The sequence below is a fragment of the Plectrocnemia conspersa genome, unplaced genomic scaffold (assembly GCF_051122295.1).
Source record: "Plectrocnemia conspersa isolate PC_06_02 unplaced genomic scaffold, ASM5112229v1 ptg000010l, whole genome shotgun sequence".
NCBI lineage: Eukaryota > Metazoa > Arthropoda > Insecta > Trichoptera > Polycentropodidae > Plectrocnemia > Plectrocnemia conspersa.
In genome coordinates, this window is record NW_028277174.1 from 9,611,277 (window position 1) to 9,632,012 (window position 20,736).

General features: G+C 34.9%; 2 protein-coding genes across 5 annotated transcripts; one reads left to right on the plus strand and one right to left on the minus strand.

Annotated features, from left to right (window-relative positions):
- The first annotated feature begins 1,999 nt into the window (after positions 1–1,999).
- On the plus strand, positions 2,000–17,266 carry LOC148230580 (E3 SUMO-protein ligase PIAS2-like). Of its 3 annotated transcripts, none has more exons than XM_088194838.1 (11): positions 2,000–2,109; positions 6,081–6,230; positions 9,134–9,308; positions 9,378–9,623; positions 9,683–9,784; positions 9,863–10,103; positions 10,366–10,600; positions 10,666–10,826; positions 12,877–13,131; positions 13,197–13,352; positions 15,827–17,266. In XM_088194838.1, exons 2-11 carry the CDS (start codon positions 6,085–6,087, stop codon positions 16,078–16,080), a joined length of 1,971 nt encoding a protein of 656 aa, XP_088050964.1. In that variant the 5' UTR covers positions 2,000–2,109; positions 6,081–6,084; the 3' UTR covers positions 16,081–17,266. The 3 variants fall into 3 exon arrangements, with proteins under 3 accessions (XP_088050964.1, XP_088050965.1, XP_088050966.1); XM_088194839.1 differs by having other exon boundaries at positions 9,381–9,623; XM_088194840.1 differs by lacking the exon at positions 13,197–13,352.
- LOC148230581 (uncharacterized) lies at positions 16,041–19,816 on the minus strand. Of its 2 annotated transcripts, none has more exons than XM_088194843.1 (5): positions 19,207–19,783; positions 18,691–18,752; positions 18,483–18,621; positions 18,320–18,408; positions 16,041–18,250 (listed from the first exon to the last, which is right to left on the minus strand). In XM_088194843.1, the coding sequence occupies exons 1-5, from the start codon at positions 19,232–19,234 to the stop codon at positions 17,450–17,452; spliced, it is 1,119 nt and encodes a 372-aa protein (XP_088050969.1). In that variant the 5' UTR covers positions 19,235–19,783; the 3' UTR covers positions 16,041–17,449. The 2 variants fall into 2 exon arrangements, with proteins under 2 accessions (XP_088050969.1, XP_088050970.1); XM_088194844.1 differs by having other exon boundaries at positions 18,116–18,250; positions 18,324–18,408; positions 19,207–19,816.
- Positions 19,817–20,736: the final 920 nt, after the last annotated feature.

Here is a 20,736-nt window from a genome sequence, read left to right on the forward strand (position 1 = left end):
GGTCAAGTAGTACGACTCTCTAGCGTACACCACTTTCTGAAATGGCCACAGCTCCCTCTCTATATGAATCTGGAGGTAGGCGTCTTTTAGGTCGACCAGCTTCGTCGGGTTGGACACATTTCTCCATCTTCTGATGGCTTCGTTGCAAGCTGTAGCCTCGTATCCCGGTCCGCACATGACGTGGTCGTTTAGCTCTCTGAAGTCGAGCACGGGCCTCACCTTAGATTTGTTCGGTTGAACGACTGCCATCAATGGCAGAACACCGCCCCAGCCAGGAGTAGCCTTGACTAGCCATCCCTTGTCTAGCCACTTGCTGATTTCTTCGTGGAATCCCTCCTTCGCGGCCGGACGGTTTATACTGTCGTAATGTGTTTTTCTATTTCTTAGAGTTGGCACTCCAGCCTTCCACCTCCACCGCGCCGTCCACTTCTTCCCATCGAAAACCACAGCGAAATCGTCATCCTCGACCACCGCGCTCACGATCTCCTCACTGGCCTCGGCTCCGGCTACTACACATCCACTCGGTAGGCCAGCTTCTACCTCCGCGGCTCTCTCGCCCCCCCCTTACGAGCCGCACGCCCTCTCTGGTCACTTCGACGCGCCCGAGGGCGGATATAGCGTTCATCCCGAGGACCAGGTCCACGGCCGCGAACACCTCTTCCAGCGCGATACAGTCGAGCCGCACAGTTTTTCCGAACGCGTGCACTTGGACACTCACCGTCCCCGCGCATTTTACTCGTGAGCCGTCCACTGCTGTAACCGTCACGTTACACCTTTTTTCAGGTGGGCACAGCCTCGTCCGCACCACGCTCCTCGAGCAGCCCGTGTCGACGAGCGCCCGCACGCGCTGACCTCCAACGAGAGCGTCAACGATCGGCAGCGCCTTTAGACCTTGTTGCGAGAGGCCGCCGGCGCACCAGCCTCTCTCCTCGCGTTTCCCTGGCACTGCTTTGCAAGGTGCCCCTTTTCACCGCATCTCCAGCATTCAAGTAGACTCGCTGACGGTGCCTTGCAGTGTCGCGCCATATGCGGCCCGCCGCACCGGAAGCACGCCATCTTGGTGCCTCTTTCCGCTACTGCAGCAATTTCCTCCCTCGCCGCCGCTACCGCTACCGTCTCGTGGATATCACATTCAAACAGCATCGTCGCCTTCGCAACTAGCTGCGACAGGTCTGACGATGTCTCCAGGCGCATCTGTTTTGACACACCTATCGGCAGCCCCAGCACGAACAAATGGCGGAGCAGGTGATCCTGTAGTCCGCCCGCTAACACGCCCAGTCGCCTCAGGTCCATGAGAAAGACTTCCGGTCTTTCTCCGCTCCGGCACTTCCTCGTCATGAGCTCTTCGAACGCACGGATCGGTGTAAGTCCGTGCGTCCCCCTCAGCGCCGCTTTTATACTTTTTACATTGCTCTTCTCTTCAGCGCTCAGCTCGGCATATCGACGCATTGCGATCCCCGACAAAAACATCGCAAGCGTCGACGCTCGATCCGCCTCCTCGATCTTCTTAATATCACAGAGGATCTCAAACCTCTGTAACCAGTCTTCGACGCAGCCCTTGCCGTCGAACCTCTCGAGGACGTCCACCAACCTGACGTCCGCCATTGCGCCGAAATAGCTTGTGATGTTTAGTTAGCTCAATGTGGCCATTATCGCCAACCAACCTCCGTTCCGCAAGTTGTTGATCATCAGCGCCCCGTTGTCATGCCGCCCCCGTTGGCCCTAAGCCCACCCCCGTCAGCCTAGTCATTACACCTTATTAACACTTAGCACCCGGGGATGTATATTCCTTTATCTACACCTCTGAATTGAAAGATCAGGTGACACAAACTTTAGGTGCTATGAAAATTAAATTATAATTGCGTTTCGGAATGCTAATTATTTGTATTATTAATGTTTATTATTAGTTGCGAAATAAATAATATGAATTTGTCAGCTAGCTTAGCTTAGGAGCTAAAATTTGGGCCGAATTGGGCCGCCATGTTGACCAACCTGCTTCGTCCGTCAGGGTCGCATCTGACGAGCGGCCGGGCGGGTGCGGGTGCCCTCCCTTGCTATCGCGGCTTTTGGCCTGCGATGCAATAGTGCGTTAACTGTCGCTGCGAAGAGGTGAGAGTCGTCGGGTTTTCATTCTTACTATTCTATTTTTCAACTCCCCGTTTGACGTTTCGCACTTGGCGTCGGCCCTTTCCGCGTCTTTTCCGTCCGTGTCGGTTTGTCATATTACGCCAATTTTCAAACGTTACACGCTTTATTTTGGAGCCTCCGATCCATTTTGACGACGTTAACAGTTCAGATCTCAATAATTACATTTCAAATTTTCTTTATTGTTATTTTTTTACCACAAATTCAATCTTAAAAACAAATCGGTTAAAAAAACACACCATCACCGCAAGAATCAGATAGACTTCCTTGTTTAATAAAACACTTTTGAAGTATGATTTTTTAAATTGTGTTGTTATAAAATGGCGGGCGGATCACGCTGGCTAACGAACTTAGCCAAGCATGGTTTATTTCACTATTTTTAGGACCGTAGTTATCCATTTTTATTTTTGATAGAGACAATTTTTCTATGTTAAAATTAGTGTATATCAACAGAAAACAAATTTTGAAAAATAACAACTTTCCCAAAATAAAAATAGTGTTAATATATTTGCATTGTTCAAATATATAAAGTCGTAAAAATACTGTCTGATACAAAACAATTAAACTGCGATAATTACACTATAACGGTGGCTCCCAAACATTTCCAATTCACTAACACTATTTATTCTACACTGCGAAAGAGCAAATAAAATTTTCTAATAATGGCGCGCACATTGAGAATTACTGCACTATAATGTATTTTGATAAATATTCAACATTTGTTGATTTTTGGCTTTTGTTTTTCTGCTCTATCAATGCAAGAAAAACAAAGCATTCTATATTCGCACAGAAGTGGGAGTCGATGCGGTGGACCAGCTTGTTCGCACTACAACGTTTTTTGAACAACCCGGAGATGAATAGCAGTTGATTTTATTTTATCTGTCTGTATTTTCCCACGACAGTTTGTGGAAAATAGATAGTTATAACCGGGATGACTCGTGGCCTATGCCAAGTGCTCGGCGCACACAGGCACCGTAAAGGATTGTCCCTAAAATATTTCTAAAAATATTGGGTTGATGCAAAAGTTTTGACGTTTTTGTATTATATGATCCTAGCAAAAAAATTAATTTTCTCGGAACCGATGATAACATCTGTTTTAAAATTGTTTCTTTTTGTATAAAGGATACTTCCGCTCTACTTTTTATTCAGTTTTGGTCTAGCCAGCGTACAGTAGAAAGCCCTTATATTTTTTCAAAACAAAATGTACAAAATTTCATTGATTTATAAACCACTTACCGGGTAGCCTTTGAAGTCTGATGACGACAATCTAAGAAGCATAATTGACACTGATCCACGTCAAAACACCAGGAGATAGCAGTGAAAATGGGAGTTAATCAATCAACGGCATTGAGTTCTGTAGCATATAGGGATGATTTCACGATACGACGTTTGGATTCCTCATCAATTGTCAGCTACCAATTTATTGGACCGTGTTTCAACATGTGTTGCTTTGAGTGCTAGACAAAAGCACGCCCCTATGGGAAAGCTATATAAACGTCGCGAGTACTTTGAAGACCGGATTGAAAGGCATTTATTCTGCTTTAAAATAAGTTGTTAAATTGGAGAATGATTCACTTGTACGTTTAACAGCGGAATCAATTGCATATCATTTTGACAACTTTGAATTTATTCGTGGATTGGTAATATGGCACGAAGTGCTTACAGGCTAACACAAAATTCCGCAGCAACTGCACTGCAAAAAACGAAGATTTCTTGTTTCTCGCAACTGCAAAGGTTTCTTCGAAAAATGTGTTTTAGAGGCAAAAATCCTTGCAATAGATGCAGATAAGAGAGACGAAAAATTAAAAGGTTTGGCAATAATTTGAATAGAAAATTAAATTGCTCAATCTTTCAATATTGATGTTTTGCAGAGAAATTTAGCTAAAATAAAAACCAGATGAATCCATTTTTCCAAAAGTTAATTGCAATTTTTTAATTTTTTTTTTTTAATTTTATAATTTTACAAATTTACAATTTTTTTTAAGTTCTTCATTTGCTTTTTTGTATTGTGTATTAAAATAATTATTTTTTAGTTCTCCATTTTTTAGACGCCTTGCACACAGGCGCAAAAATCCACGAGTCGACTTTGATTGTAACATCACATATCAAACGATCGATTCGGTGATGACTAAGCTCTTAGGCATTTGGCCTGAATTCGCACAAATTCATAAAACATATTAACAATACAAAAATGTTGTAATCATAACATGTGTATACATTCCGCGACTCTTTTGTTAAAATTAGTATGACGGTGTAGTAGACAACTCAAAGATGCGGAAGTTAATCGCGTTTAACAATTAGGGGTAGAATTCCAAGAGCTGATGACGCGTCAGTTCAACGGATTAAGTTAAACCATCCACAGATTAAACCCTAAAAAGGTAAAGAAAGGTCTATTGAACATGTAGTACATACATATATAATTTTAATGATATGAATAAAAAATTATATTTGACAAATGACGCATTGTGTGAGTAATGTAATTTAAATAATATTTATTTCATTGATTTGGCATGTAATCTAATGATTGGGCTACTGATATTAACAAATATGTTGAAATTGAAAATATGTGTATTCATGTATAATATTATATTCCATATACACTACCGTTCAAAAGTTTAATATCAAACTATTTTTTGTTGATATTCTTAATCATATTAGATAATTTATAAAATAAAAACTATATGAAAGATCAAATACATATTTATCAATAAACTATAAATTACTTAATAGTATTTTTGAAACAAAAATATAAACATTTAGTGACCAAAAAAGTGATCAAAAAATCTATTGGAAAACATGACTTTAACTATACTTGGATTCTAATAAATAAATTGTTCAATGTAGTGGTTGATATGTTATTCCACTAACTCTGTAGTCGTTCCCATAAGGCTTTTTGGAAATTCAGCGAGTGCTGGAAAATTTTCTGATCAAGAATTAGATTGGGGTGGCCAAATAATATTTTTTTTATCTCCCTGAAACCCCCTGCACAATTTAGAAGAGTGTTTGAAATTGTAGTCCTGTTGGAAAATATACCCTGGCCTGTTTAAATGTCTGTCCATAGGTAGCACTTCCTCTTCTAATATTGCTTTGAAATTTATTTTTTTGGAAACCCCCACTTTGGTTTATAGTTGGCACTTATTTTTGACTTATTTTTTCGCTGACTATTCGTCTAAAAAATTCTCCGTTTTTTGCGAAACTAATACACAAATAGTTAAAAAAAGTGCATGCACATACACAAAGAGCGATGTTTGGCAGCTACTCAAAAAATCCCATTTCACAATGAACGTTTCCAAATTTTTGAATTTATCTTCTAAGGTAATTCTTCAATCAGTAAGTGACACTGCAATCGCCCAATTTCTATAACAATAATTTCTTACGAAAAATCTGTGTATAACATCAACATTTGTCAGTCAGTTGCATATGTAATATGGTCTTTGGTTGATGTCATCCAACGCCTTATATCGTTGGTCAAGGCATTTTGAATACAGCCTTCTGAATATTTTTCAGCAATGTTCACCATCACTCATCTCAATCGAAATGTGCATGTTGTTGCACAATAAATCGCTTGAATCTTTACACAATGAATTGCTTATGTAAGAATTGCCTTATGATCTATACATATGTATACATTAAAATGGCTCTCATAAACTGATCGCTTGGGTGTTTTTATAAATTTTAATCTTAGGCAACTGCTACTGAAAAAAATATTTGCTAGCAACACTAAAACGTTTTTAATAATCGGTGTCTTGTAACTATCAATAATCTACGTTTATTCTATAAGTTCTGTGCTCGAATTACAGCCATGAAATGTTTTTTGATCTCAATAAACAAAGTTTAAATCATAATGTTATACAGAATTAATCATTACGTACGGATATATTATAATGTATTTTTCCCCGTTAAGTACAAATGTTTTAATTCAATTTATTTTTTAGCAAAATGGTGCGTACGAGAGCATCTGCCCGCCTGGCCAGCGATGCCAGCTCAGAGTCTCGGGGTGAAGATGATGATACAACTTATAAGTCGCTCGAGAAACTCGAGAAGCTCGAGAAAAAGTTGAGATCCAAAAAACCAAAATCTAAAAGGTAACAAAAAAGTTCATAACCCTCATTTCTTAAAAATATTTGAAAGAAAATGCAATATCAAGTGATACCAAAACATGTATAAAAAATGTAAATAAAAAAAATACATATTGTTCTCCCATGGCTTCATTGTCTTAAAGACAAAGCATAAAAGAAGAATCCGCATGGCCTTGATTTAGACAAATCATCTGTTCTAAACATGACGTTTCGAAAGAATATGTGCAAAATCAGGAACATCATTTGGGGGCATTTGAGAGTATAATAGAAATATGGGTAAAAAATAATGTATGTTTATTAATTATGAAGATATGTTATAAAATAATATAAAAATAGTTATAGATTGCTCTATTATAGAAATAGTTGATAATATAACATATTTAGGCGTAATTCTAGATATAAAATTTAATTTTAAGGAACATTGTAATTACATATTTTAAAAAAAATAGTAGAAAAATAGGCATATTATCTAGGATGAAAAATATGTCAAGTATAAATACAAAAAATATAATCTACAATAGCATTATATTGCCCCATTTTAATTATTGTGCAAAAATTACAAAATAGGGCAATGATAGTAGTTTTAAATAAAAATAGATTTACTAGTTGTAAAAGTATCATTGATAGAGTTAAGTGATAATTACGTAAACAAATATTACGCACAGCAAAAATTTCAGACAACAAAAATTCTGATCAAAAAATGGCACTCTTCAATATACGATATGAGCACATCAGCATCGAATGATGTTGATATGTTCATATAAATTAACATGTGTTTCCTGCGGCGCTGGCAACGGGACTGAGAAAAAAGTGGCGGCAACTGTAGTCGAGTGTGCGCGTGCGACTGGCGACTAGACGCGGTCACTAGTGTCGAGCACTGGCCACTACCCTAGCTTATGGCTCAGACGCTGTGAATCGAACCCCTAAGTGTTCGTCGAGTTCAATCAAGTTCGTCGAGTATGAAGGATATCGACCGTTGCTTGTGACGGCCATTAGTGGCCTAGTGTGCGCCAGGTCTTACATTTCCTATAATTACACAATTTTTTATTTAAAAATAGAGAAAAATATTAAGCAGTTGGAATTAAAAGTAAAATATATTTGTCAATCAAACAATCACCTACGTTCAGAATTTTTGTGGAATTTTGGATTGCACAATAAAATCCGGTCAATGATTAATTAAAAAACGCCGTGTTGATTAAATTTATTTAATGTGTAAACAATTCGCTAAATTAGCAAAATAAATTAATAAAATAAATAATTCATTTTCACCGGTAAAAACAGTAGCATGCAAAAAAACTCATTACTTTCAAAATCATATTTGATATAAAACTAAAAACGTATTATAGTTTAACCGTTATAGTGCTATGCAGCGCTATCGCGCTGCAAGAGTTAGCCGCAAAAATTGAAAATTGTGTTTTTGTTATTGTGCGTTTGTCGGTCCTCGGGAGAGCACGTGTTTCATTTGAGTGTGGTGTATTGCTGTTGGCGGGTGTTTTGATAACTTTATTTATTGTTTATCCTGTTAAAATAAATATACCCTAAAGTAAATCTATATTTTTCAGGATGATTTTGAAAATTTCAGGATGATTTTGTAATCTGCCCTCTTTACCGTTCCGTTGAAATACGAAAAACATCCCCAGATCATTCCGCTTCCTGATTTTCGCACAGTTGGCTGGATACAATAATCATGGAATTTTTCACTTTTTTGACAACGAACGTAAGCGTTTCATCTGACCTGAATAAATTAGTTTTGCTCTCATCAGTGAATATCACCCTTCTCCAATAAGTTGAAAATATAAGTTAACTAATAGGTGCTAGTGATTATATGCTACTCTAAAATGTCTATGAAACTCAATTTGACAGTTGCGAAACGTTTATTTGCTGTTAATACCCAAACCTAACCTACATAAATTAACCAAACTCAACTTGATCTAATGAAAGTTCTGAAACTAAAATTAGTTTTATAACTTTCATTAGGTCAAGTCTAAAGTATAAAGTAAGCCAACTCATCTCTCATGAGATAATAAGCGGAAGAAGTATAGACAGATGTCGCTTCTCGTATATTGCTCCATAGTTTGGCTGCACTTCGATATTACACTGTTTTAAAAATATATTACTATGGACATTTGATATGAGAGTATTGGTCAAAGTGTATTCAAACCGATTTTTGGTTTGTAATAGACAATTTTGCGCAAAAACAATTATCACTTCTCAGAAGTCGAAAATTCACATCAAAAGCAATAAAATCGTGTCCGCTCCGTCGCAGTGGGAACGCTTGGTGATGAGCTTCATTCGATTCTAACTTATTATAAGTCACAATATTGTTATAAAAAGTCTTAATATGAACGATAGATAACCGAGCGATTTCACTACAACGGCACCACTTGATTGGTTTTGACGTGGATTCTAAACAAGGACATCATTTGAGACAAGTGGGGGAATTTTCCCCACTTTCAACTTGGTCAAAAAATGCATTTCATTAACTGGCCAATTTTTGCCCCCCCCCCCCCTCCTGAAAAAATTTGAAATGTCGTCCCTGGGTAATTTCCTAATTCGTCTCCAAAGTTCCTGATTGGTTTAAAACAGTGGTAGCCAACTGAAATCACTTGGTGGGCCACCACTGGTCTTTGAGGGGCCACACATAAATATTTTACAAGTTAATAATAATACAATGTTTTATATTTAAAATAAATATACAGCTTACAATTAAGATATAGTATTTTATTATTTTTTAAATCGTTTTAACATTTATTTTTATTACATGATAATTTTTTGGTGTCGATCGGTATGTAAGTGTAAAACATATAGAAATTTCAAAACTTTAAAAGGGCCAATCAAAACCTTCAATATACCTACATTAATGAAAACATTGTGAATATTTCAAAAATATGTATTCTTTATTTTCACAGAACTCCGTCGAATCCCGTTCAACCGGTTGAGGTTTCGATTGATGTTCCATCTACTTCCATGACTCTTCCAAACATTGCGCCAAGGGTTCCGATGATAGGGCCTTACAATTCAATGTCGAATCTGCAACAGACCATGGGTAGCTATCAGTACCAATATAGCCAAAGACTTCTCCAGGTAGATCTCAAAGATAAATATATTTATATTTAGGTAGCTTCTTTTTGTTATTTTATTGTTAATAATTAGCAGCACCGGCCGATAGGCCAGATGACTAATCCCTATTCCATGATGCAAATGTGGGATACCAGGAAGTCGCCTTTGAACTATCCGGTGCATCCTGACGTCAGATTCAAGAGATTGCCATTTTACGACCTGGTCACCGAGCTAGTGAAGCCATCGACTCTCTTCAACGATTCCAGATCGCAAGATTTCACATTCAATCTCACGCCTCAAGAGATTCTAAGCTTTGGAAATGAACCCGATGTCGTCTCGGTATATATGACAATCTTATTCACATTTGTATCATAATATAAAGTATTTTTTTTATTTAGGCACAAATGCGATTTTGCCTCATGGAAACGTCATGCGAGCAAGACGATTGCTTCCCGCCCAACCTGAATGTGAAAGTCAACGGCAAAATTTGTCAACTTCCCGTGAATATTGTTTTATTTTATTTTGTCCATAATTATGAACGTTTAGCGTGTTTTAATTTGCAGAATTATTGATTTTAGATGCCGATACCGACTAACAAAGGTATCATCGAACCGAAAAGACCTCCAGGGCCCGTTAACATTACTTCATTAACAATACTGAATCCTGCGCGTTCTAATGTTGTCAGCGTACAATGGAAGAACGACTTTGGCAGACAGTACGTCTTCAGCGTGTCGTTGGTCAGAAAGCTAACATCCATGCAGTTACTCACCCGGTTAAAAAATAAAGGAACTAAGCATTCTGATTTTACTCGTTCGCTAAGTTAGTATATTTTGATTATTGTATTATCTTCTAATACTATATCTAGAATCAATATTAGACATGTCCTGCTCCAATAAAATATACCACAAATTTAATATTTTTTGGTTGTCTTGTAGTACACGAACATGATTCCTTACTCCACTATTGTCATAAAACCTCAACCAACTAAATATTACATGTCTGATATTGATTCTAATATATATATAGTTATACGTTTTTCACTATCAAGTCTATGTAAATGTTAACATTATATTTATTTCAGTCAAAGAAAAGTTGCGGGAAGATTTGGATTGCGAAATTGCTACGACTTCATTGCGGGTTTCATTAGTTTGTCCATTGGGAAAGATGCGCATGGTCTGCCCTTGTCGCCCCTCCACTTGTCTCCACTTGCAGTGCTTTGATGCTTCTCTATTCCTACAAATGAATGAGCGTAAATGCACATGGATTTGTCCAGTTTGCGATAAGCCGGCGCTATACGATAATCTTGTCGTAGACGGGTGAGCTTAATTTCTTTATATGACTTGTAATTTGGTTGCACATCTTAAGTGTTGTGATTTTTTAGCTATTTTCAAGATGTCCTGAATTCTCCGCGCTTGGACAAACAGTGCACGGAGATTCAATTGCATAAAGACGGATCGTGGAGCGTGCATCACAAAGAAGTAATCCAAGAAGCTGTGCTCAATGATTCAAATGTAAACGTCGAAATAATCAATGATGATCCAGGTAATTTTGAGACAAAAATGGCTACAATGGTGAGAAATATCATTAGCACCTTATTTTGGTGAAGGAAATGGTACAAATGTAATGCTACTATGCGATTCTTGACACTAAGACACTTAACACTACCAACGGGTCTAGTAATATGTTTGTCTGCTGCTGGTGATCCATGGGAGGAGTAGTGACAACATTTTACGATTTCTGATGTTTAATGATGGGCTTAGTAGTATCTACCCACAAAAATTAAGGCAAAACTATTTTTATTGCCGCTGCTGACTTCCATGTGAGGGACCATCAAAGAGCTCTTTGTTTAAACAGAGATGCTAATATAATTTGATCATAAATTAAAGCATCGTAAATTAGTTCCATTGTTTCCCTTAGTGTCCTAACCAATTTTATTCTGATCATTTGTTTTATTGCTTGTCCAGAAAAATGCATATAAACATTAAAAATTCATAAAAAACATGTGTCACGCTACATATATATCATACTAAAGTTGAATTATACTTTAGTTTATAATTGATGCAAATACACTACATTTTTCGTGGAAACAAAAGGATTTCGTCAACTAATGCTCAAAACCAGCATTTTTTCTTTTATTTTATTTATATTAAGTTTCAAGATATTTAGTTTCTATGTAAATATTTTTTACATAGAAACTCGAAATAGAACAAAGAATAAAACAAATTTCATGATTTTAATTTTCATCTTATGCGATCAACAGATTGAAAACCATTAATAAAATAATTTTAACATATGTACCAATACAATTCAAAACATTTGATAAGTTTTTGTTTTTTAATTAATTTTAGTTCAAAAGTTATCATATTTTTTGTTATATCTCTGTGTTGCGCAAAATTCTTGCAAAACTGCCTGTTTTTGCACATTATGCGGCGAAAAAATGACCCGTCTGTCAAGTGTTAATTGTTCTTTTAACAATATATAATCTTCAGAAAAATGAGAACCTCGTAACAAAATAATTTTCTGCATCATTTTACTTTTTACCCCTACCACCGTGTAAAACAATTATATTTGATTCAAAATTGTGCGATAGTGAATCAGAGATGAAATATGTGTAATATTGATTAATTTGCTCAATGATATCAATACACAGTAAAAATAAAAGACATGAAATTGTTTCATAATGAAAAGAAACAGCATTTTGTTTTGATTCATGTTTTAAAATGCTGACAAAAACACCTAATTACAGTCTGTGGCGACTTCACACAGTTTGTTTCAAAACTAGCATTAATATACTGTGACCAAAATGATCACCCATCATTGAAGAAACAAGACAATAGAGTAAAGAATTTAGACCACACAAAAGCCCTTGTTACGACCACATAAATAACACGAGTTTTGTTCTTACTGTAAATGTTCTCAGTTATTGAGAGAATATTTCTTTGTTACGGATATAATAAATCACCAGGTCCACGTGATTCTCGTTGCAATGCAATACGACCTTGGACAATGCCCATCAAGCGAACGTCGCTTTCTAAAGACGTATATCTATTTCGCTGTTCTAAGAAGCGACTGCAGCAATTGGCTGGATAATTGCTGCATAATTGTGATTGGTCAGCAAACTTTGTGGCTCAGGATACTTAAGCCTGGACGCCGATGGGGATAAGGCAGTCACCAGCAGCCACTCAAAGACTCAGGCAGAAACGCGAAGAAACCAGCAGACGTCCGTCGCCCGCGGACAACATACGATCATAGATTTACACATTCCGCCGCCAGCTTCTCCACCACCGCTCTGAGAATATACTGTCGCTGCCACAATAATCAGAACTCTGAGGATCATCTACTGACATCATCCCTCCGCCAGCTTCTCCATCACCGCTCGGAGAAAACATCTCGCCTTTTATCGTCTGTCGCAATATATGTAAATATAATGTAATAAAGCTCTTACTAGATTCCACCCTGAGTCTCACTGGCTACGAAGTCATCACCCACTAGGGTTCCCAAACCTTAGAAGTCAAATATAGATATTCATATTTATAATCTTAATCGACTTATTATAAGTTATTTACACCCCAAAATTGTGTTATCTTTACAGATATAATTCCATTGAGCGACGCAAGCGATTCTAGCAACGGCTTACCGTGTATCAAGCGGCCTGCTTCCGTAGCCTTCGGGAACTCCCAAGAGATGGGCACGAACGAAGTGGTCGACCTCATCAGCGACGATAGCGATGACGACATACCGCTGAAGAGGAAGACGCCAAACCCACCCGACGAGCCCGAGTCGATATCCATCGAAGTGCCATGCGATCCGAACTACATGGCGTCGGAGCCCCCGCGCGACTTCAACGGTTTGTACAATCGTTGTGTGAATAGATTTCGATATTTCTATCCTTCCGTTTGTGTATTGTCGTAGACTTGCATTTTAACAAGAAGCAAAAGCGAGGCGTCTCGCCCGATAGCTTAGAAATGAGTTCGGAAAAGAAACAGGACAGGAATCAGAAAATCAAACAGTCGAAGATCGATAATTTCTTCCAACCCTCCGCGAAACAATCAGCAACGACTGAGCCAGGTTATTATGATGAATTTTGTTTATCTGGCGGTCGAGTTTCGTTACGGCGACTGCTGTGCAGCTGTCGTTCTTCTTGTCATTATGTGAAGTGAAACTTTTGCTTATTGTGTTTTCTTGGAATGTCCATAGTAGATTTCGAGGACGGCTGCATTTTTTATTGGACATTATATTAAATTTAAAATAGTTCAATAACTTCAATCGCAAATTGGCGCATGGCAGCCTTCTGCCGTCATTCATATATCATTGTTTATGAGCATTTACGTCTATATGCTTTTAAATCATTATGGTAGCACCATAGTGTATGTGAATAATAATAGTGTAGAATTCCCACAAATAACATGTACAGAATGATACATATGTACATACACCATAAGCCAAATATAGATATTATATATTTTATCAAGTTGAAAGTGATATGATTGCACCATCATATAGGCAATCTTCATGGGAAATTGTGTGAATTCTTGTATTAATGATTTTTGTATTTATTGTAATTGTGTAGATAATACGCAGTAACGGTAACTACTTAAACTTAATAGTTCAAATAACATTCATTAGTGAGAGGAACTGCCCACCCGTTAAATTACAGATATGCTACTCTCCAAGTGTAAAAAACTATAAATAATACTTCTTAAAATGTACTGGGTAATTGATTGAGGATCTCAAACTTTTATTAAACAAAATTATTTGAAGTCAATATGGACATGTAGATTCAAATCTAGATTACAGTTAAAATTTCCAATATAAATAGTGAATAATCCAAAGATTTAAATGAAAACATGGAGATTCAACTTGAATTCGTAGAATTAGCCATTAGCGAAAGTGCACTTTCGGTAAAATCTGCGATAGGAATTGTTCATTTTTTATCACTATGGATCTTGGAACACGTGCATCATATTTTCTCAAATTTTGTTAAAAAAAATTAGAAAAAAATATTTATTCATAATTATTTTTATTACAATTCAAAAAAAATATTAAAAGTTGCTCTTTTTGCTGTTTTTACAAATTCTGAAAATAACAAAGAAATGCATATGTATGTTCACAATGTTTTTCGTCAAATAAAAAATAGTACATTATGTGATTTTTGAAACAAGGTATAACACATAATACAACCATACATTTCTTACAATGGTATCCTGTGTCTATTTTAAATTTTTTTCCATTCACATCCCTTTTTTGTACACGTGACGCACAATCTCCTTGGATTTCGTAGGGATACACTTGGAGGGAACACATCTGGAAAGTATCCTTTGGTCAAGCAGTGGAGTCGGGACTCAATGGGATGTCTTCCTCACGGCTTTTTCTCAATTATTGACTTAATTTTAATTCCGAGGATGATGAGGATATTTCATATTTGCTACACTTGATCCAGAATCGTAATCCATTTTTACGATAAAAAATGTCTGATCAAATAAAACGATCATAGAAATCACACAACAGTCACAGGAACAAACTAAACCTTGATTTTAAATTGTATACAAAAATATTTTGCCATCTAGATCGTATTTTGCCATCTAGATTAATACTAAATATCAATAATTATATAGATTGTAGGTATTAACTATAATGTCATTTTTAAGTTTCCATAGATACAGTCTGGTGTAAAAGATAATTCGTACTGAACAATGTTCTGATTGTGTGATCGATAGATTCATTATTGAAATTAAATATACTCGTACTTTTTCTGTATTTTTGGGATCCACTTATTTTTTATTATTGCCCTGCATCGATCGCCTTTTGTCAGTCCCATCAGCACCGTGATCAGTTTCGTAAAAAAAGAGCCAATTATCCTATTGTCTTTATGGCACATAAAATCGTCGCTCGAATTGAATGTAGAAAGATTTGATAAAGTCTAGGATTGTAAATATCTAGATCAAAAAAATATCTTTTTACCTAAGTGAAATTAACGGACTGCAACTGGCATCATATCTTTAATGATTCCATTCATTTTTACATTGTATTACTTGTTTCTTAAGCTATTTGTTATAGATATTTACATTGTTCTGATATTTTATATCTATGACAAGTTTTTGTAAATCCTACACTAACATATACTATTATATATTGTTGTAAATACCTATCTATATATTATTTTTTAGAAAGTTGCGTTGACTTAGAAATTTGAAATAGACAAATAAAAAAATAATATCGTTAGCGTTTCACCAGCGAGTTAATAAGTCATAAACATTTTACTTAGTATTATTTGGGGTGCAAAATATCGAATTAATGTAGTCTTACTATATATTTTAGTTATAAATAAATAAATGCACTTATTGTACATTTTTATTACTAAGTAACTAAGAAAACGCTAAGCAAAAGTTTCATTGTGATATTAATCCAAAGTTTGTTTAATAAAATTGAACATGACTGACTTTCCTAAAAGTTTTAACTGTCTTCTTTTTCTAACCAACAATTCTATAATGTTTTATTTCACAAGTAAATTTTTGTTCGTAATGATATTCTTATTATTATAGAATGTAGCGAGAGAGGATTGTTCGGTAACGTCGGACAGAATTCGTCAGTCATAACAATCGACAGTCCATCTCCACCGGAGGCGCCATCCAGTCCCATGGAGGATACGACGCCACCGCAGGCAATCGTGGCACCGTTCCATCCGGAGCCAGATCCAGAACCGGATCCGTTGCCTGTTGAACCAATAGCGGATTTAGTTAACGAACTGGCGGAAGTATTCCCACTTGAAGTACAGGACATATTGAGTTTTGAATAATCAATACTAATTATGATTAAAACGTGATTTTTGTATTTAATGCAAACATTCCTGTTATGATGTATAGGTCATAATGTATTATTTGGGAGGACCCGAAAGTAAATCCGGTATTTTCCAAAGACGTTTTATTTTAAGAATTTTCGAGACGATTGTATAAATCTCACAGAAAAAAACTGTTAATTATTAATTGTTGACATTATTGTATTTTTTTGTAATTATATATGTTGAATAAGTTTAGATAACGTTTTTTTATACTCAATAATTCAATAATATAAGTTCCTTATAGTCACTTTATTTAACAGATATTTAAAATTACATTTTTGTATTGTAGCAAAATATTTTATTTTAAATCTACTGTATTATAATAGTAAATATATAGTGTGGAAAATTTTGATGTACTTAAAGAAATTGTATGCATATTAAAAGATCGTTTTTAATTGTCAAAAGGGATATCTGTTAAATTGATATTTTTACATTGTATGCTGAAAAAAATATATATATTTATTTTAAAATTAAAATCTCATTGACTTTCACTTTATTTTTAAAACATTCACTAGTCAAAATCGTTGTCTATTTGTATGATGTCAAGTTCAAGTTTAAATTAAAAATTAAAAATTATTATTGGATCTTTTTAACGATTGTATTTTTCAGGCTAAAATGTGTAAATAAAAAACATAAATAAATAGCGAATGATCAAGAAGATTATGAGTCGTATTTTTGTATGATAGGAGGCTATGTAAATACTATTATTAAAAATCCATATGATATTTGGATAAGTGGCCTCAAATTGATGGTTTTTCTTAAACGTTAATTAATATTTCGTTCACATTTTTTTTTTAACAAATGGACCTGTACAAATTCACCAAAAGTTTAAATAGTTTGAAATCAAACAATGGCAAATTTGTTACCATAATGTTAACATTGTTTTTTTTCAGATATACTAATTACAATTTGTCCAAATTACTGTTAATTTTACGTTGGTGAAAATTTCTGTAAAATTCATTGTTTAATTTATTTCAAAGAGTGCGAGTGTATATGTTATGACTATTGATTTTTGAACATACGTTGTATTGCATTTAATTACTGCATGTTTAGTACTAAAAACAAGTGTGGTTTATAAACATTGTATGAACAATTGTAATGTTAAACAAAGAATAGTTAAATTTAAATAAATACACGAAATTTACAGTTGTGTTTTATTTATTCATATTATAAATTATATTATTTATATTATACATTTAGTAAATAATAAAACAGAAAACAAATATGGAAAATGTGGAGTATCTTAAGGAAGCTAATGTTAAGAATTTAAATCAAAGCTTTTAATAATAATTTTTCTTCCTTAAAAGGTTTTAATTAGAGTATGATATTAGTTATGAATTTTCAAATGCTGTTTGATACAATATCTGGTTTTGAACGGTCGACTACATTTGTCACATACATAGTAATAAGAATCCTTATTTTTATCCCAATTGCTACATTTAAAATTATAGGAATCACTGTGAGTTTTCATATGCACTGTTAGCTGAGATTTAGTCTTAAACAATAGGTCACATTTTCTACAATCAAAGTTATGGGAATTCATATGAATACGACCCATATGTCGTGAAAGATGATCTTTAGTTTTGAACGCCTTGCCACAATCGTCACAAATAAAGTAATAACAATTGCTATGAACAATCATATGCTGCATAAGATTATTTCTAGTTTTAAATGTTTTATCACATTTCTCACATCGATAGTCGTACAAATCACTATGAACATTCTGATGCTGTATGAGGTGAGACTTAGTTTTGAACGCTTTACAACAATAGTTACATTGAAAGTCGCGAGAACCGCCATGAATGAGTTTGTGCCTTAAAAGAGTTGTTCTAGTTTTGAACGCTTTACCACAATCGTTACATATAAAGTTTAAAGTATCTATATGAGTTTTCATATGTCGAGAGAGATAAAGTCTAGTTTTAAATGTTTTACCACATTTGCTACATTCAAAATTACAAGAATCACTATGAACATTGAAATGTTTTAAGAGATCATGTTTTCTTTCAAATACTTTTCCGCATAATTGACAATCGTGGGACTTTTTCCGTAAACTCGTTTGATTTGCAATTGGTGGTTTCATCAATGAAACGTCATTTGTATGTTTTTTATTATCTTCTCTTGCACAATTCTAAAAAAATAACCATGAAAGATAATATTGATTACTTTTATTAATAATCATATCTCGTTAAACTATTACTTGCGTTTTTGAATCATTGGTTGAATTTTGGTAAGTTGCATTATCTACGTCGAAATTTATATTAACAATATCCTTAATATCGCGTGATTCTAAAAGAATTATATCAATCAGTACTTCAAAGGTAATACAATGCTATATACACTTTTATAGTAATATTTATAACCAATCTCAAACAAATCATTAACTCCGTCTCCATTGCATCCTAATGTGTCACCATAATTTATCTTTATTTCTTCATTTTCAAATAAATCATATTCATTGCATTCTACTGTGTTATCATATTCTATCTTTACATCTTCATGCTTGAAAAAAACACGATATTTTAAATATTAAACGATTCAAAGATATATGTATATAATTATTTAATTTACCTTAACGTAACATTTCATTTGATTAACATAGTGAAACGATTCATCATTGTTTATGTCTGGTTCTATAAAAACAAAGCATAACCATTATAAGAATGTTACAAAACAATATAGGTAATCAAATAGTGGTGGGAAGAGACAAAATTAAAAGCGAAACCATTGTTTATTGAAAAATATATATTTTTTATTTATATTAGTTGTGTATTTTTAACAACTTTTATTATAATATATATAATTTTAATTAATTGAACAAATATTATAATTTATTTTCAGGCAAAATTTTTATTGTTACTACATTGAATTGAAAAACGGCGTATTTTTAGTCGGCAAATTTAGTTTGAATGTCTACTGTTACTGAATATATACGGAAATAAGAAGATCCGCTGAATTTCGGCTAGTTATCGTTAAATTGCCTAAAACATAATAATTACATTTTTTGTATCGCAAATAGGTTCTGTTACAAAGATGATTTAATCAGAATTATACAGCTAACTGCCAAGCGATACTTTATTTTCGTACCTATTTTTACAAAACTTGCAAATGTCATGGTAGTAATTCGAAGTCAATCGAGAATCTGTGTTTTATTACTTCCCAAAGTTTCTAACTGAAAGTAATGAGCATTTGACAGCTTTGAAGCGGGATGCGTCAAAGTTGAGTGTTGCCAGTCGTCTCGATATGTTACAAACTAATATCTTAACCTAAAATTACAAAAAAAGTTTATTGAAGGTTTATATTTAAGAACATGAGATGTCACAAAATATAACATTTGCAATAAAACAAAAATATTGCTTATCTTCTGTGAAAATTATTTCCACGATATAATAAAAAATATAAGGAAGCAATTATTTAGACAATTATTATTTTAAAACAAATATGTAACATTTATGCTTGTTCTACACTACTCGCAAAGTTGCCCGAAATTGTAGTAGGTCACTTCATGCTACTTCCCTTCGCCTCGGCAGCTTCGAGTGACTTCCGAACCGTGTCGGTATTTGTTGCACGAGAAAAGGACCGAGCACTAAGTGACTCACCAGGTTTCCCTTCAAAACGAATAAATCTTTCGCCTTACTACTCGTTCTACTTCAGTTTGCATGTAGACGTCTTGTGATTCGCACGTATGAAGAGCGTTGCAATGTGGTCACAGGAGCAAACATTTTCCTTTTTGGAATTGCTTCAGTCGGAGCTGTGAATTTGGGACCCTAATAATAAAAATAAGGCCCACAATGCCTGGGTGCAAATCTAGCAAATTAACAAAGTTACGATAGAGGAATTTAAGGAAATTTTCCCTATTTGCCACACACAGGGGTTACAATAGAAAAATAACATCGTCGCTTAAATCTGGCACTGGAGTGGACGGTGCATTGCAATCATCTACCATCTCCTTTTCCTCCATTTGTTTTTTGCGACGGGATGGTTAAGGGTGACAATTAGACACAGATTGAGCCGCTGCAATAATGTTTCATTGAATTACAAAGTTGTTTACATGTTTACAAAGCGGACGTGGACGTCATCCATGTCGGAGAGCGCGCGCGCGCATATGAGATCCTCGCGAAGTCGCACGAGTGTGTGGTAATGCTACTCGAACTTCAACGGAACAAATTATAATTTTCGTTGCTGTAAAAGTCCCGTTTCGATACCTATAAATTATACAGGGAAACGTTAAGATAAAGTTCATCATAAACATTAAAACTGCCTATTTATATTATGTTTGTTCTGATTTATTTGGAATATGTTATAATCAAAGTGCTTAGAACATGCCAATTGGACGTTTACTGCTTGCTCGTCCGTATGGCACGGATCTCAGCGATATAAGAGTATTTGCTTGCACTTGGTTTTGCCAAATCATCTTGGCAATAACAATAGTTTTAACTGGGCAGGTCCTAAATAAATCAAAACAAACATCTTATTGAAATTACGAGTAAAGATACGTTAGCCATATATTAAATGTAGATCGCTTGTGACTTAAAATTCTGGCTTCTTTTATTATAAATTCAGCTACTGCTACTCTTTTAACACTACCGCACAATCTTGTTTTAAAATAGGTAGTAA